This window comes from Aquila chrysaetos, chromosome 1 (assembly GCF_900496995.4).
Source record: "Aquila chrysaetos chrysaetos chromosome 1, bAquChr1.4, whole genome shotgun sequence".
In the NCBI taxonomy this organism is placed as follows: domain Eukaryota; kingdom Metazoa; phylum Chordata; class Aves; order Accipitriformes; family Accipitridae; genus Aquila; species Aquila chrysaetos.
In genome coordinates, this window is record NC_044004.1 from 65,855,539 (window position 1) to 65,874,045 (window position 18,507).

Below are 18,507 nucleotides of genomic sequence, written 5' to 3' on the forward strand. Positions count from 1 at the left end.
AGGCTGTCACCATGCCACAAATGCCTTCTCCTGCTTCTCTGTGCACATGTGTTTTGAGTGTGCAAATGCATGAGTACCTGCTGTCAGCAGGGGCACAGCCTCACTCCTTCATGCCAGGGATGCAACAGTGCTGCGGCCACTGCGAAAAATGAAACGGGAGTTGCGGGGAGGGGGCGGGGAGGTATTTTTTGACTAAAACCCACTCCTGTTCTGAAGGTGCCAGGACAGAAGCACAGATGTGCCAGAGCCTGAGGGCCCCATGCAGCCCCAGCCAACCACCCGTTCTGGGCAAAATGCACCTGTTAAAAGCAGCAAAGCTTAAACCAATCTGAGCCAGCACTCAGCGGCTGCAGAGCAACCCCAGCCTTAGAGCTACCTCTTCCCTGTTCTTTGCCATGGCAGGTAATGGATAAATCCCTGCACACACAAGCCCCAGTGAGGTGCAGATTGTCCCAGCTCTTCCACCACAGCGCATTATACCCAATACCCACAGCCACAGCTGCAGGCATCTCACCCCACAGAGAAGCAGCTCCCACGGGACAGGCTCCTAACAAGGTTTGTGCAGAGGAAGCTGAGTGGGACTGCAATGCCCACACCATCACCATCACTCTTCTGCTGCTGCATTCTGTGTCTCGGTGCTAGGGACAGTCCAGGCAGAAACAGGGATGGATTCAGTGCTTTCAGGCCTCTCCAAGCACAGGCTGATGCTGTCACCAGCTCTGCATGCTGCCAGTGTTCATGGAGAGCTGAGCTGTCCACAGCAGGCTTGGCTTTTGTTTTGTTTTATCTTCTCACTGAACTTTGTGGTCTGGTCTCATCCTAGTGTGGGTCTGCAAGAGAAAGTCTCCTTTATCTGGTAACCTCCACATTGCTCTGACTGCACAGCATATGAAAGTATAACGCTGTCCTCTGGTGCTGTGGGACACCGCAGAGAAATAAATAACAGGCAGGAAAACAAACTCTGCTGTTTACTGCTGGTGTTAGCCAGGGAAGGGGGGATCAACCACAATCAAGGCAAACCCCCGCCATGGTGCATTTCCCAAGGGCCAGGGCAGTGGTGACTCCTGCCTGCAGCAGCTCCACAGGTCGCAGCAAGGACGGTGACATCTGCAGTGGGACAGGAGAGGAGGGTCAGTTAGCAGGGCCATACCTTGCCACACTGTGTGGGGTGTGGTGTGGGGGGGGTGTGTGTCTCCCCACCACTGCTCTTCCCCTCAGGCAATGCTTTCTCCTTCCTTGAGCCCACAGTCCAGCACCCAGCTCATGGCTGTCGCTGCCAGCGTGGCAGGCCCAGCAGTTGGTCACTGACCAGGATGTTGTATCTGGTGCAGTAGAGCGTCCTCATGGCCACACTGGGGCCACACAGGCAGCACTTGTCCATGTCCCTGGCCACTTGGCACCCCAGGCAGCTGAAGGAGAAGGCTCTGCAAATACCTGCAGGACAGTGAGACATGGGCTTGGGTGCAAAGAAAGCGGAAAGTGGGGAAAGTCAGCCAGAGGTGCGGCCATGGGAGCTGTGGCTCTTGACATCAGACAAGAGCTGCTCCACCACTGCTACCCACAAAAGTGGGGTTTGCAGCAGGGGTGATGCTGCAGAAAAAGGGGGAAAACACCAGAAACATATCGTGAGCCAACACCAAGAACGAGGGGTACATATGTGCTCACACACGCCAAAGTCAGAGCAGCAGTCCAGCAGCCCTGACTGCCACTCGCCTGGCCCATACGGCAGCCAAAAACTGAGGCTGGACTGTAATCACGTGGTGGGAGGCCATTGCCAGCACAGTCGGGTCCCTCCAGGCGGTTTGTGGTCTGAAAGCAAAAGCCATTAGATAAAGATACCACAGGTGTTTCTGAAGTGGGTATGTTGCTCAGGCTGCTGCATTTGAAGACAGAGGGGGCAGCACAGGTTCCTGAGGGGTCCCCACTGCCAGGGCACTGCCACCACCGCTGCAAAGTGGGGGGCACAGCTCTGCCAGGAGCTGCCACTGTCCTTTGCAGCAAAGCCCTCCCCAAAGCCAGCCGCCACCAAAGGCAGCAGCACCTCATTCCCCTGCCTACGCAAGTAAAATGCCTCTGTAAAAACAGAGGTCCTTCTGCTTCAGAGCCGCAGCCCTTCAAGACTTCAATCCCATCTTCTCCTCTCCAGTTCATCTTCCATCATTATCTGTTAAAATGGTATTTTTAATATGTTTGCAGTGTCCCAAAGCTACTACAGCTTGGTCCTAGCTTTCTCAATCTCTCAGTAGTCACCTTAATCTTTGCTTTGTTCCCTGAGCATCTCAGCCTGTTTGCTTTTGCCTTCCCCTCTCCTTTCCTCCTTCACCTCCTTTCTTAGCAGGCTTTAAGACAGTGGGTTTTCCTTGTCCCTTTCCATCACCCTAAGCCTAGTCACCAGTTCCCATCTGTCCTACACTTGCCTGTCTGTGCCAGTCCCTCATCCTCCTCTTCCTTGGTTCCCTGGGGCCACCATGGCCCCAGAGCCCTGCTCCTGCCCATCCTTCCCCAGTGAGGGGCTGCAGCCTCTGAGAGCAGCAGAGTTCCTGTTCCACAGCACACTCCCCAAACCCACCTGACCCATGTAATGACTTGTCCTGGTTTTGGCTGGGATAGAGTTAATTTTCTTCTAGTAGCTAGTATAGTGTTATGTTTTGGATTTAGTATGAGAATAATGTTGATAGTACACTGATGTTTTCAGTTGTTGCTAAGTAGTGTTTATACCAAGTCAAGGGTTTTTCAGCTTCTCATGCCCAACCAGCAAGAAGGCTGGAGGGGCAAAAGAAGTTGGGAGGGGACACAGCTGGGACAGCTGACCCAAACTGGCCAAAGGGGTATTCCATGTGATGGTCACACCTAGTATATAAACTGGAGGGAGTTGGCTGGGGGAGGGAGCAGATCACTGCTCGGGAACTAACTGTGTGAGTGGTGAGCAATTGCATTGTGCATCACTTGTTTTGTATATTCCCGTTCTTTTATTATTATTATTGTCATTTTATTATTGTTATCATTATCATTATAAGTTTCTTCCTTTCTGTTCTATTAAACTGATTTCTTACTTATGAGTAATTTATTTCTTATTTTATGAGTTCTTATTTCAACTCATGAGTTTTACTTTTTTTCCCGATTCGCTCCCCCACACCACTGGGTGGAGGGGGAAGTGAGTGAGCAGCTGCACGGTGCTTAGCTGCTGGCTCGGGTTACACGACAACATGACTCCACCTTCACCTCCACCTGTGACCCCTTCCCTCCCCGTTGCCCCTACAAGGCATGGCACCACCCTCTGCCATTCTCACTTCAGAGCTTTGGAGTTTTAATAAAAAAAAAAAAAAAATAAAAAAAAAAAAAAAAAAAAGATGCTTCCATAGGAAATCCCATACAGACATACTGCCTGCCCTGTGCCCAAGCTCAGCACCACTCTGTTAAGCAGCACAGCGATGAAATGCAAAGGCTCCCATGCTCTTACAGCTGCAAGGGCTTTCTCCCACTCCCAACGCACAGCCACACACTCTCAGCAAATAAATCGGTGGGAAAGCAGCCTGAGCTTTGACCCCATAACTGCGGGCTGCTGCTCCTTTACCCAGGAGGGGTCCCAGGGCAGCTCCCCGGGGAGGTCCTCACCAGCCACCACGTTGCCGCACAGCTCACAGACATTTCCACGATGGGCATTACGGGTGTTTAACAGAGCACCTTCCAACAGTTCGCGTCCTGCCTGCCCCTGCCCAGCTTTGACACGTTTGCCCCGCCTGCGCAGGCAGCACCACTGCCTGACTGGGTGACGGCTGGGGGGTGGTGGTGCCTGCTGAGCAGCCCTCCCCTCCCTGGCCTTATGTGACAAGGGAGTGCCTGGGTTTAGGGATGCTGGGAGGAGCGAAGAGAAAAACAGGCAAAGCATTTATGTTTTGAAGCAAGGGCCGATGGCATTAATCCCTATAAATTCTGTTAAAACACTATAAAGTAATTGGGATTGCTTTCACATCAATCACAATCAATTGCTTTCACATCAATTCAAGTGGTGGAATTAATATATTACTATGCCCAGCACCCAGATGATGCTATCTAGTGCATTACCCACGGCCAACACCAGAGAGATACAGACTGTGGCATTGCATTTGTATTGACTACTGTCAAGAGGTGGCAAAGGGGTCAGTGGCTCTGCCGGCAGCTCCTGCAGCTCCCCATCATTTACAGACTGGCCCGGACACATCTCTGGTCAGACACAGCCTGTTGCTGTATGGCTGACCCTTGTCCCCTGGTAGTACACAGAGAGGAAAAGGGATGTTGAATTATGTTGTAAGAGGGAAGAAAGCTTGTAAAAAGTCTCCACATGATTTGCTCATGACTTTTTGCAGCTTTCTGCAGGCAGCAGAATTGTGGCTGGGCTGACCCTATCTGAGACACTGGTATCTGCTCCCATTAGGTGACAAGTGGCCTTGAAGGGCAAACTGACTGCTGGTGGGATTGCTTCAGTCACCAGCCCTTGCCAAGGGTTAAGACAAGGGTGTTTTCCTGCTGCTACTGAACAGGGCTGTTGAGCAGTAAAAATGCTCCTGTGCCCTCTCTGGGGCAAATCACACAGCTGTTGGCAAGGACTTTTGCAGTGAGTGCAGGCAACCCCACCATCCATGGGTGCAACAGGGGCCACAGCGCCCATTGTCCTTTGCTGGACACCTCCCACCTCTGCCCCAGCCGGCTGTCCCTGCTCGTTCACGCATGAGGCCCCAGGTAATTCCCACTACCTCTGCAGCAGAGCTAACACCTCACGGCAGGCCAAAACGGCAGCCCCTGCAGAGAGCCTTGGCACAGGAGGATTTAAGAAGAAGCAGGAGCCAGGAGGGGACAGACCACAGACAGGCCGTGCAGTGGGGATGCCAGGCAGGGACAGTATGGGGGTCCCATGCAAGGACAGGGATGCCCAGCAGTAGGCAGGAATACAGGGACCACAGGGAGAAGCATGCGCAGGAGCAGCAGCAGGAGAAGGTTTAGGAGCAGGACCCCACCAGCATCCCATGCCAAAGGAGGTGCTCCCCCACCACCAGATAACAACATTAAGAGCAGTGCACGGTGAAAATGCAGCCGAGTGGTGCTCACCACCACACACACACTGTGCCCTTTGTAGGTAGGGCTGACCATGGACTTCCCCTTCCTCTCCCCAAGTACAAGTGCACCACGTCCCTGTGCAGATGGAGGCTGCGGTGCAGAGCAGGCAGTAGCCTGGAGAAGCCTCCACCACACTGATCTCCTGAGAGGTGGCCTGGGACCTGCACACCACAAACATGACCCTGAGCGCCCCGAAATCTACAGCTCCATGGCACCACCAGCGGTGTTGGAACGGCTGACAGGAACAAAATGGATCTTGAGGTGCATGCAGCCACATTTCACCGATAACCAAGGTCATAAAGCAGAATTTTGTTATGTATAGGCACATGTACATGTGCACAAACGAACAATACAGTGAAAAAGCTGCTGTCCTTTACTTCTGCTGCACACTTCTGTCAAGATGCCTGTCAGCAGCACCCGGCATGCTCTGCTTTAGCTCTGAAGTAGTTTTCCAGGTACAAAACCTCACCTCTGTTTCCACCCCTTCCTCAGCAACACCGCTTCAGCCATGAGCAGTTTCCATAGTTTTGTACCGCAGCTCTTGCTGAAGCAAAGCCAAGGCATACATACCTGCTGAGCCACCCTTGTCTCAGGAGACACACATCCTTTTCCTGGTTCTCATCCTTTATATGCACTGGGTGCTCCCTGGCAAATGTCTGCTCCCTCTAACAGACCACATGCTGGCTTAGGTGTTGCTTTGCATAATTGCAGCTTCCCTGCTGCAAACAGCTGGCTGCAAGCTTGCTGCTGCTTCTGCTGGGCTCCTGCTGTCCCCCCTCACCTTTCCCTACCCCAGCATCCCACAGGCCCAGAGCCCTGATGAGAGACGCTGCTTTTGGTAGCAGTTTTCAGAGAAGGACAGTTTGTTTCCAGGTTCCTGTGCTGCCTTAAGCCACATGCTGCTAGAGGTGCCGTGCCTTTCCTTCATTAAGCCTGAGCATCAGCAAGAACTGACCATAACTCCACTGGGTGACACAGGCGCTGCCTTGAGGTACAGCTACGGAAATCATACCACGCTGTGCTGGGATGAGACGGCTGCATGGTATTTCTTCTCTCCCCTTCTCCACGTTCCTGGCCTTTACCTCTCTTAGACTAAAAATGCAGTTTTCTGTATTTCCAGGGATCATCCACAGGACTGTCTGGGCCATCCGGGGTTTAGGCAGGTGGGAGTGCCACCACACAGACCCACCCTGCAGCACTGACAGTGCCTCTACCTGCTGTTACGGAGGCACGCACAATCAAATCCAACAGGTGTTAAAGCTCAGATTTATTCCTCAGTAAAAAGTTAGTTAGAACTCCAGTAACATTTGTAAACCACAGGCTCAATGATGTAAGGGGAATTAGTACTACACAGCCGACTTAAGAATCCTTAAGATTTAAAAGTGATGACTCAAAATGCGCATATCACTCACCTAAAAGCTGAGGGCTCTCAACCTCGAGGAGTTACCTCGGGTGGTGTCCCAACCCGAGGGCGAGTCCCCGACTGCAGACCCGCTGCTCCGAGGAGGACTGATTCCCGCATGTCCTCCGGCGGGACACCGTTTATACCCTTGTCGAATCTGATCCGTGGTCATTTTAATCCCTATTGGCCAAAAGGTCACTTCAGTGTACCTGGCGCGTTTCGATTGGTCAGTTCAATTTTCAGCCTGCGGCCTCTAGGGTTTGGGGGTTTTTTCCTCTCCTCCCTGCCTGGAGAGTTTCGTTTCCTGTTGGGCAGGGGGGCGGGGGGATGTACTGCCACAGCTGCCCTTTACAAGGCTTGTGGTGAAGGTGAAGGCAGAGAGGGGGGAAAAAAAAAAATCATATTTTCCTTAAAGAGTGAAGCTGGGGGAGATTTGTAGGGATCAAAAATCCTTTAGCATCTCTCAGAGAGTAGTGGAGAGAGGGTGGATGTAACCTCTGCCCTTTGGACGGAGAGCATATCGCTAACAGCCCAGCGCAGGCAGGCGTGCTCTGCCTGGCCATGGTCGGGAGGTGGCAGGGTTTGCCCACGGAGAGGACTTGGCCAACCCACGACCCAACCAGGTTTTTAATCGCAGGCGGGTGGGAATTCATGCTCAGGGTCCGTGGGGGAGCATGTCTCTGCAACGCAGGAGGTGGGCTGGCGCCAGGCAGCCCAAAACCCCCATGGCTTTACGTTCAGAAAGGTCGGACTGGCCAGCAGCCCCAGACAGGCCACCCGGGCCACAGCAGCAGGGGCAACTCTGCACTTGGTGGCCTGCAGCCACCACCTGCCTGTGGGAAGCCCCAGCCCCCCACAAGTGGGGTCGTTTACCCGGTGTGTGAAATGCCAATATACACACACAGAGCAGAGGTATTTTATGCCAATTCATGTTTGCACAAAGATGGGGGCTAGGTAGTAATCCACAAAGCTAGCACACCTCATACCTAAAGGGGCAAGCAATTTATACAGTTCAGTTATATATTCAATTTCCAAAGTTCTTCCCCCAAACTATTACTGGTAGTCGCTTATCTAGTACAGTTTCTATTGGGTTAAATTTTCCCTGCTTCGAATTAAAGGTAGTGTTCTTTTATTCTACAGTGCATGCTCAAGGAGAGTAGGGGGGTAAGTCTTTTGGTCTTGAATTGAGTAGGTTGTCCTGATCTCCCCCTGCTGCCTTTACCTTTCCTCCGGTTATCAAAGATTTTTGCTGACTTCATGCCTATTAGCAATTTTTCAACTTTTCGGTGCCTCCTGGGGTAGGATATTCCCTTCTTATCAGTCTTTTATTTCTTCTTGAGGGGCACAGTCGTTAGCAAGGCATGCCTTGTGTATACAGAGGATATCTTATTTCACAAGACCTTTGTGGTCTTAAGTACATCACTCCTTAAGTACATCACTTGTGAAGTACATCATTTCTTAAGTACATCAGGAGCAGAAGTCACTTTTCCAAATTTTACAACTTGGATGAACAACACCAACTCCTCCTATGTATGTTTAAAAGCTTTCTAAAAGCTGAGCAAATAACAAAATACTAGTGAAAATCTTTCTCTGCAGCGGCCACAGGGAAATCTCAGCTGCACCAGGGGCTGCTGAGATGGATGGAGAGGAAGAAGGATGGGTTCTCTCAGGTGGTACAAGAGTGACACACACAGAGGCAGGAAGGCAAACTCTGCTGTTTACTCATGAGATTACTCAAGGAAGGGAGAATCAACCATAATCTAGGCAAACACCCCATGGTGCATTTTGCAACAGCCAGGGTAGCAGCAACTCCTGCCTGCAGCAGCTCTGCAGCGTGCAGAGAGGATGGCGGCATCTGTAACGGGATGGGAAAGGAGGGTCAGGGAGCAGGGCCGTGCCTCGCCACACTGTGTGTGTCCCCCTAGTCCTGCCCCCCTCCCCCCAATCCTGCACGAGGTTCCCAGCATCATTTTGCTGCAGGACAGATCACTCTTGTCACCTGTCCATGGCCATTTCCCCACTACAGCAACCCTGTGTCTTCCATCAGGCATTGGCAGAAGGAGAGACTCCAGGAACCCACTTGGCTCTCCGCAGCAGTGGCTTTCTAAACCAGCACCAGCACACCCAGTTTACCAGAATATGCGTAGCTCCCTCCTCCGGTTGATGTCTCTCTTAATTTGGCAAACAGAGCACATGGGGCACCACAGAGTGACACAGAAGTCAGAGCAAATGGACCCCTGTTAGAAAGAAATCGGTTAGGGACATAGGTTTCCGAAAAGGCACGTTTCAGCCAAGAAAAGGTTAATCACATTCCATTTAGCGTGCCCTTTGTTTCCTGGCTGGCAGAAGCATCCTGAGTAGCAGACACTAAAAACCAGAGGTTTTGGTACTTGGGAGGCTGCAGTATCACCGACACTATGGAAAGTAAGGAGGGAGCCCTTTCTGCAGGCTGCACATAGCTACTTATCTTTCAGCTTCTGAGGTTAAGACTTGGGGGGAAAACGAATACAGAAAGAGACAGTTTGGGAAAACTGGACTTGGGCCCCCATGGTTTGCGCTGGGGGTGGCACTAAGCCCTGGTGGGAAGAAACTATTTCACATATGTACTGTATGTGAATAACCACCTTTCTCCTGCATCTGATTATGGATCTTTATCTATGTAACCAACTTAATCTATTCTTTAGTCTGCCCACAATTATCTCAAATCTTTCCCATCTTTCAAAGATTGGGGATGGCAACGGGAAGCAGCAGCCGAGGCTCTGTGAGCCACTGTGGTCAGTGGCACCTGAAGGCAGGACATGTGCCCCCTGTGAAGGGTGCTGGGAAGGAGCTGTTTCTGGTTAATGTGCGTTGTTGGACACCAGCCCAGGGATCAGCATGTCCAAGGGCATCCCAACCCCTGTCCTGTGCTCCTGGCATCATGCAGGATACAAAAGTGAAAAGGGCGAGCAGAGATACACAGAGCGAGGCGCCTCGGGGTCACCTTGTCTTTCAGCCTTGCAGCATGGTGAGGGGGCAGGTTAACCACTGACCGGGATGTTGTATCTGGTGCGGTAGAGGGTCCTCATGGCCACACTGGTCCCGCACAGGCAGCACTCATTCATGTCCCCAGCCACTTGGCAGGCGAGGCAGGGGAAGCAGAAAGCCCCGCAGCAGCCTGGCAGGGGGAGAAACACAGCAGCGGGTGAGGCTCTGCCTACCCACCCAGCACCGCCGGCATTGGGGGAGGAACTGGGAGGACAAGGCTACATGGCTGTAGCTACCGCACCACCGACCCAAGTGGCAGGGGCAAGAAAAGTGTCCCAAAGAGGGCATGGGATCAACCGCAGCATGTCACTGCTGACGGCTGAGAGACGGGACCGCCCAAGGCACTCACAGATGCTGCAGTCGGTGCAGCAGTCCATCAGCCCTGTCTGCCACATGCTGCTAGAGACAGCGGGCACAGCCATGCCGTACTGCGGCTGGATCGTCACAACAGATGGGGTGGCCATTCCTAGTTGCTCTTCTGAAAGAGATGGGAGGGGAACGGGACAGTTAGTTAGCGCAAGAACTGTGGTTGGTCTGATCCCCCAACTGAGCTCATCACCATTGCTCTTCAGCAGGTGGTCTTTTCGCCCAGCTCCCTTGCTGCTGCTGGAGGTGACGAAGTGTAACCAAATCTTACCTGCATTTGTGTCTTTTCAAGGTTTTTGCATTTTCTGCCATTTTGTCCAGCCGTCAAAATAGCATCAGGCCATTGATGTTCCCCACTCCACCCCAAAAAGGCTTCACTAGCGCTTAGACACAGTTCACCAATTTCCCTTGTGCCAAGCAGGGCTGGGCAGTGAACCTAGGCTAAAGCCAGTGACTTGGGCATTTACGTTGTTGAACTTGGCATATTTTACACAAGATTACTTTGGCATGCAGACAAAGCATGCAGGAAGCGGCTGTGGTCTTGCATTTCCTTGTAATTCCAGGCTCCATGCAAGTGAGATACTGTAGAAAACTAGTATCTCTGGTTTCTTGTCATAGAGAGCCAGAAAGGCAAAAACTCAACACTATGTCCCAAGTCTGAACCCCAGTCCTTGCCTTCCTACAGTTAAGCAATTAACTGTAGCAATTAACTTGAAAACCAGTAAAGCCTCAGGTCTAAAAAAAACACCCCAAAATCTCTGTGCTCCTCCTATTCACCCAGCCAAGCAAAAGACAGCACAAAACGTTCTCAGATAACAATTAAAAGCAAGTTTTGCGCTGAGGTCAAGTTCTTCTAGTTACGCACAAACAGAAGAAAGGGGAAGGGGAAAAAAAACCCCACACCTGCCTGCTCACATTTGTTAAGACTTTTTGCTACAAATCGGGGTTGGTTGTTGGTTGTTTTTTTTTTTTTTCTTCTTCCCTTCTTAGAAATCGCAGCGTGGCAAAGGCAGCACTACGCTGCTGGGTGGTCAGGCTCCTCCCCGCGCGGCCCCCCCCCCCCCCCCCCCCCGTGAGCTCCAAAGCCGAGAACAGAAACTGAAACGAAGTGCGCGGTGCTGCGCGGCGTGGGGGTGGGGGTGGGGCACCCTCCCTCTCCACCCTCTGGGGCAACGCACGGTCCTCCAGAAATCTCACTCCTGGCTTCCCCTGGCAGCACATGCCAGCCTGCGAGCCCGGCGTGAATGCAGCCAGAGACACCATCAGGTTCGTCTCCAGAAAGAAACTGTGAACGTGCACGGCCTCCTCGTGCTTCCCTCTGTCGACCCACGGCAATACTACCGACACATGGTAAATCTCTCCACTTTCTACACTTAAACAAATGCACCTTATTCTGTATACGAGTATTATTCACATGCTTTCTTCTCTCTTAGCTGCAAACATTAATGAAGAAATTGTGACATTAAGGTGCTTGTCACCAATAGCACACCCCATTGAAAAGGATAGCAAATACACAGGGAGACCGGGCAGCAGCATATAAAAGCACCCGACGTCCAACCTTCTGGCAGGAGAGCAGCTACTTCCAGCACATCCTCATAGTCTACCAGAAAACATATAGAGCTAAGCAGCCTTGCTAAGAGGAGTTTGGTCTTGAGAATCCATGTAGACAAGAGCCCAATTTAAACAAAGAGCAAAGTAGCAGCCAGATTTCTTTAATGCAGTTATACAGTTCTGGTAGCAGAAGGCAGCAAAGGCGTAGCAACCTCTCCATAATCCAGCTTTTGTGTATAGCTTTTTAAAAGTCCGTGTCCCCCCTCTCCTCCCCAGTAGTATTTGCCTTATATTTTGCTTAAATTATGTGCTGAGCAGGAAAAAAAAAAAAAAAAACCCTCTACTTTTGCACTATTATTCCACTCTTCCCAGGCTAACAAGTTTTTACTATTTCCATGCTTTAAGAGAACCAACCTTCTGGCGAGCAGGCTGTGTCAGTGCAGTCTTCCTTGCTGGCCAGGATCTTGCACAGAGAGGCTCTGGGGAAGATGAAACTAAACTTTCTCACTCTTGGAAGGCTTTTATTGGCAGCCAGCAGTGAGCAAGCATAATGGTGGGAGGTAACTGGAGGGGGAGGTCAGGAGCTATGCCCTGTCTGTACAACTACAGGCTTAACGCACATGCAGAGAGCAACATTTTTTGCTTTTTCCTTTTCCCAGAATTAAATCATAGACTGCTATTCATCTTTTTTTAAAAATGGTTCCACGTATATTGCCTTATTCCCTTAACTCTGTCTACATGTGGTTGTTGTTCAGGGGGGAACAGCTCTGAATGATGTGCATTTGTCGGGATAGACCTTTTTCCAACATTTTTCCCCAAAGAAAAAGCATACTTCTCAGATCCTAGACCGGACTAAATGAAGAGCACCTCAGGGTGCTTCACTCTGAGCTTTCCCCTGTCCCCATTTTTTCAAAGGAAAAAGCTTTGGATGAAGGGGTTGTGCAGATCGGCTTGCTTTCACAACCAGGCTTGGGCAATGGGTGGGGTGGGCAGCGTGGCAGCGAAAGGGGGCCGTGGCAGGAGCTCCTGGGTGGCTGAAATATCCCTGCATCGCCCAGAACAGCCCTTGCCCCACTCTGCTTGACGCAGGGGGCAAAACAGGATGCTCTCAGTCAAAGCCAGCAACAGTTAAACCCATCTGCATCAGGGGGTGGCTCCCTGCAGGTCAGCACCCTGTGCCATGACACTGTGATGGGGGGGAGCCCCAGCCCTGACTGTCCTCCTCCACTGTCATTCAGCGCTGGATAAGGAGGCAGCAGGATGCGATGGCACCTTTGCTTTTAGTCCTTTCCTCCATCTGCAGTAAGTGTGCTCCCTGCTCCTTCTTAGGGATGCGTTTGTGTTTTCATTTCTGAGTTAGTAAATACACCCCATGTGGAGGCTTTCTATAAAATTAGGCTGATTCCCTAAGTGCTTGTCACAAGCCATGCAGCCCAGCTATTTTAAAATTAACTGAGTCCTTACCATACATGTATCCATTTCCCTCTATGAGATACTAATATTTACTATTTCTTCCCTAACATGCCCCAAGCATTTAACTGCACACACTCTGTGCAAGTCACTGACAGTTTTGGATGCACTTCCACATTTCACAGAGAAGCTGTGACACCAGGACAGTGGTTTTTGTTTCCCAGCATCATGCACAGAGTGTGCAGAGAGCAGAGTGGGTCTGAGTAGCTGCTTGCCTAGCAAGGCAAGTTCAAAGCATCCCACGTGAAGTGCTAATGGTGTGTTCCCCTTCTCTCTTGCCATCAAGAACAGGGGAAGGAGAAGTTTGAGTTAAACCGTAACTTACACGAGGTTTGTCAACAGGACAGGATTTACAGTGCAATTAGGTGGAGCCTTTTACCAATAGTGCTGCTGAGATAACAGTGAGCTGTGCCCTGAATTACTCCCCTTGATTTCCAACAGCTCCAAAGTTTAACTGCAGCTGTCCCTGCTTTATGACAGGGCTGCCTGGCTGACCCCTGGCTGAATCACACACATTTGTTTTTCAAAAACGTTGCAAGAGGTTGCGGGAATTCAGGTTTGCAAAAAGTTGTTCACAAGATGCTTTCTGGAAGAGGACATACCTGACATCCCACCAGCTGGCTATATTAGGCTCATACAAAATGCCAGCTAGCCTAGGAGTCCGCTGAGGAGGGAGGAAGGGAAATGGGAAGCTGAAATGCACAGTCAGTATGGGAGATAACACATTAAAAAAAAAACCTCATCAGCAACATTTTAAGGATTTTAACAGTCTGTCCTTTATTCAGAGCTGGGGTGACACTGACTGAGCAACCAGGTCCTGCAAGTGGTTTTCTTCCACAGCAAAGCAACCCACTTCTACGTGCAATCCTGGTGCATCAAAGTGTAACTGCCTTTTGTCACCCTGAGAAAACACCACTATAAACACCTACCTCAGCTCATTCCCTTCACCCAGAGCTCCTTCACAAGGAGTGCCCACTGCCTCCTGTCACAACTGCCATGGTGTCTGGCCAAAGCTCACCACGGGGCCTGCGGTCCCCTTCATGTATGGCTTCTCTGGATCTGTGAAGTGGCACTGCAGGAAGATGGGCAGTCGGCTGCAAAGCACACCTCTCAGCCACAGCAAGAAAACAAAGAGCAAAATGTCTCAATAGCTAAGAAGAAAGGAAGTGTGCTAACAAAACCAAACCTGTAATGACTTTTTCCACGTGGTAAGAATAAAAGATTATTTCCAAGGAGACAATGGAAAAATTCAGCTGAAATTAATTTTCACCAATTTAATGTGTATTACAGTAAATGCAATTTCAATAAAGATTCAGGAGTAGAGGTTAAAAAAACCCTCCCTCAATACATTTTTGCTTTCTCTGCAAAGAACAAAGTATAAATTAAACGCTCTACCGTTGTATTTTACAGAGAAATGGCAACCAGAAACTAGTTTATTCCATTTTACGCCAACACCATCCACATGCAAACGCTCCCATTTTCCAAACTATTTGAAACAACTCCATCACACAACTTAAAACACTACCACAAATGAGCAAAGCCATCTTCCCCAGTACGCTGCCTCATGCTCCTAGTTACACAAACCCTGGCGTCTCGAGTGGCAAGTGTGTTCATTTACAGAGGGTCCACTGTAAGCCCACTGGTGTGCAGGTCTGGGGGGGGGGGGGGGCTACCTGGTGGAGGACGGTGCCTGGGGGCCTCTCCAAAGCTCTGGTCTCACCCGCCCTTACAAAAGGCAGAGCAACAACGTCAGGTTTTCAACAGGTTTTGTCTCAGACATGGAGAAGGGCTTCTGCATCTGGACTTTTTTCCCACATGTCTCAGCTGGTTCAATAGAAGAGCACCTCTCCCCCAAACCTTGCCTCCTTCCCACAACTTGGAATGATTCAGGTTAAAGGAAAATACCTGCAACTATAAAAGCTGGAGGAGAAAAGGAGCTGAGCAAGTGCTAGGGCAAATTGTCACAGCCCTTAGAAATACGGCTCAGGGTCAGGTTCATATCTCACTGAAACCAAAGCGACTGCAGTTGGTACAAGAAGAAAGCTGTTCCCTGCCCACGCCTGCATGTCCCTCATCCCTCCCATGCCAGGGACACTTCACACGGTGAAGTGGGTCCACTCAGCTGGCTGATCAGACAGAAAATGGCACTGGGGTTATGGCTGGGGGGATGCATTGCCACCTAGGCAAGCTGCCTGAACCCCTCATGCCACAGACACCCAAACACAAGGTCCAGCGCACAGTGGGGAATTCATGGCTGGGGCCAAGGGTGTCAGCTGCTTTGCAGCAGCTCACAGCCACAGCATGTCACACCCAAAGGAAAGTAGTAGAAGTGGTTTCACATCCACCTGCAGTCTCATGCTGGTTGGGCCAAAGGTTTGTCACAAGATGTTTCATGCAGCCTGGCTGAGCTTCTGCTTCCTGCACTCGTCTGTTATTTCTCACCACCCTTTCAGTGGTGGCACTCTTCCTCCGAGTCACTCAGATTTATAGGACCACCATGTCATGCTGGTACAGGTGATGGGTTACCTTATTTTTTCAGCCTGCTTTTTAGTCACTTCATCACACAGGATGCTCTGATCTTTCCATATGCTGACACACCTTCCTGACTTTGAGTCGAGCCACCTTTTCGCTCCCACGTTACACTAACAGTGTCTGGTGCTATGCCTGACCTACTGACCTGGTGACCGCTGCAGCTGGACTCCCTTCCAGCCACGCTGGCTGTCCCATGTCCTCCAGCCCATGCTGTTACCACACCACAGTTCCTGAGCTAGATGCCTGCAGCGCATACTTTCCTGAAATTAGAGGGAGGGAAAAATCTGACCCCCCTTGCATTAACAATACCATATTTACCAAGAAATACACCAGGCACAAGTTTCCTTGGATGACCCTATCGTGAGTCCCTGCCCTGGCAAAGGTGTGTGAAAGCTCCCGTGTGCCACTGTCCCAAGTGGGCTTCTAAGTCAAAGATCCAGCCCCACCACAAAGGGCTGCTGATGCCTTGGCAACCTCTGCCCATACACCCGCAGGAACTAGCACCCCTACATATGTACAGCTACTCCTGGACAAAGAGCTGGTGTTGCTTTGATACACCTTTCTACAAAATACAATGGAAGCACACAAAGGCAAGTGTTTGTGTTGGTTACAGAGTTTTCTGTTTCGCTGAGCAACTGCTGGTGTTTCATGTTTGCCTTCGCAAGGCACGTTTGACCTTCCTGCTGCCTCCAAAAGCATTTGTTATCTCAACATTCAGTGGAGGAACATTTGGAAAAGGAAGGGGAGCTGAAATGCAACATTTGACACTGGAGGAGAAGCTTCCAGAGGACACTGTTTACTTCTGCAAAAACACACTAGCTAATAATAAAGCTGCTTAGAGATAGGTGTATTTGAGAATTTTTTAATGGACTGTATCTAAATACAGCAGTGAGTGTCCTTGTGAAGATTTGGAATAGAATAGCTTGAGAATGGAAGGAGAAGAGAAGGTACTACCTGCCAGCAGATACAAACAGGGTTTTAGCCAGGAAGTAGTTCAGCCTTTGTCTCTTTTGCACTTAAAAAGTTATTTCTTATTTCTGTGTATTAATCATAAAATGCTCATGCAAACAGCACTCTCAGTATTACAGCCTAGAACCTAAACCTTCATTTTTCAGGCAATGAACCTAAAATACAGCTATGGCTTACCTTTGTAAAATGCATCTTCAGATTAATTTGGAAAACTCCCACTGAAAACATGCAATGATTTTCAAGTTTAGGACACAAGGACTGTTTTGAAACTTGAATTTTTACTCTACTTAGCTACACCTTCTTTTTCCTCTCATTACAAGATGAACACCTGTTTGTGACAAGTTGTCACCGGACAAAGGACACCAGTAGGTTCAAAGGCACTATAAAGTGTGAGCTCTTCCCAAATCTAAGCTACTTAAAGACACTTTAATATGTTAAAACCAGATTAATAACTTTTGCCACAACCTCTCTAAGGTAATATTACAAGTATTAAGAAACTGATCCATACTAATTACATCAAAAGACTTTTTTGTTACTAGTAAATGCCTTATAAGCAAAGTTAAAAACGAAGTTGCATGCATCCAATTCTCCCGCTACAAAATGCAACTTTGTCACATAATTGTTCAGAAACTCACTATTCTTTGCTTTTATACTGCTTTTCTTCAACTTAATACTTTCTCCACCCCAAAATTATAAACCCTATTTAAGAACAATTTCTGTATAAGGACCAAGAAGGCCCTAAAAGCAGTTATGCTTCTTAACATTTTCACATATTTCTATCTTACATGCAGTCAGGCTGAAAAATCTACTCTTCCTAATTTGCTCAAAATATATTTGATAACACCTGTTTAAATAGTAAAAGAAAAAAACCAAAAAACTTTACAAGGCGTACATTAAAAAGAAGTGTTCAGAACCAACAGAAGTCTGTTCCGGCCCCAGAAAGGACTTCCTGTGACCAAAGCCATTGATTCCTTATATGCTTTCTCATTTCCCTGCAACAGGAACTTCTTTGCCTGTTCACCATCATCAGTAATGCAAAACTACACAGTTAGCAAACCCTGAACACATGGCTCTGGACTGCAATGTCTCTCCGACATATCAGTTTAAATAACCTTAAAATACGACACCCATCTTCACAGCTGGAGCAGTACGCAGCCTTATTTTTGGTGCAACTGCACGCACAGTTATGACCCACTACTCAAGGAGCAGAGCTGACATCAGGAAAGGTTGTTGGAATACTATAATGAGGTTGGCAACCAAACGCTCTGCATCACTGAACCACAGTCCTGCATGCAGGCAGGTGCAAAGCCACCCGTGGAGAAAAGCATGCTTGCATTGCCTACCAGTACGTAAACTGAGGTAAACTCCACTGTATCATTTTCCTGGAACAGGCGTGTCCATTGCTTCTTCCACAGAAATTAATTCCAGAACACGCCATACAAGCTCTTTAACACCATGAGTCAAAGAAAAGGTTAACTACCGTACAAATCCTGTAACTGAGAGAGCATAAACCAGTTGAAAACATGAATGGTTTGGAGCAATGTAATTGTTAGCCTGCAGTTGCTCTTTGTATTGTTCATAGGCATTCTCCTGTAAACACGTTCTTCCTGTAAGACTACAAATAAAACCAGTAGGCATGAGTCAAAACAAATAGAATAACAAAATTAAAAAAAAAAAAGAGGATCACTTTGCATGATGAATTTGTAGCTCAGAGTCAACCACCAGTCATGCAGACTTGGCAATAGCTCTGGGCTGCTCTGTTTTTGGTTTAAGTCAGTAGTCTGTGTTCAAATTTTTGATAAACAAGCTGGGCTCACTCTGTGCAGGCAACTTGGAGCTCAGCTCACTCCGTCCAGGCAACTTTGCAGAAGTCTGTTCTTTGCACATAAAAAGAAACCACTGCCAGCAATCACAGCAAGATCAAAAGGTAATTTTAAATACTTCTCTATTGACTTCTTATTCTGGACCTCACACACTCTCAGAGTCCTGACTGCTTCTAGACATGTCAGGATAAAAATTGTTATTACAATTCTTTCATGCAACAAGCTCTAACTCAAACTGAAAATTATTCATGTAATAAATCAGAACACCAAACA

At 49.1% G+C, this 18,507-nt stretch overlaps 2 protein-coding genes and 1 long non-coding RNA gene across 7 annotated transcripts; 1 reads left to right on the top strand and 2 right to left on the bottom strand.

The window, feature by feature from the left end:
• Positions 1–953: 953 nt before the first annotated feature.
• LOC115338983 (placenta-specific gene 8 protein-like) lies at positions 954–1,772 on the bottom strand. The gene is given in 3 exon segments (XM_030008182.2): positions 954–1,434; positions 1,666–1,723; positions 1,725–1,772. Coding segments are annotated over 3 exon segments (279 nt in total). The 3' UTR covers positions 954–1,261.
• Positions 1,646–14,348, bottom strand: PLAC8 (placenta associated 8). 5 transcript variants are annotated; one of them, XM_041122348.1, is made up of 5 exons: positions 11,855–12,414; positions 9,873–10,001; positions 9,529–9,653; positions 8,630–8,733; positions 1,646–1,809 (listed from the first exon to the last, which is right to left on the bottom strand). In XM_041122348.1, coding segments are annotated over exons 2-5 (345 nt in total). In that variant the 5' UTR covers positions 9,988–10,001; positions 11,855–12,414; the 3' UTR covers positions 1,646–1,808. The 5 variants fall into 5 exon arrangements, with proteins under 5 accessions (XP_040978282.1, XP_029864028.1, XP_040978268.1 ...); XM_030008168.2 differs by lacking the exon at positions 1,646–1,809 and adding an exon at positions 8,201–8,351 and having other exon boundaries at positions 11,855–12,408; XM_041122334.1 differs by lacking the exons at positions 1,646–1,809; positions 11,855–12,414 and adding an exon at positions 13,840–14,348 and having other exon boundaries at positions 8,626–8,733.
• LOC115338989 lies at positions 11,001–14,145 on the top strand. The gene is made up of 2 exons (XR_003922594.2): positions 11,001–11,239; positions 13,696–14,145. It is a non-coding gene; the product is annotated as an uncharacterized LOC115338989 (long non-coding RNA).
• Positions 14,349–18,507: the final 4,159 nt, after the last annotated feature.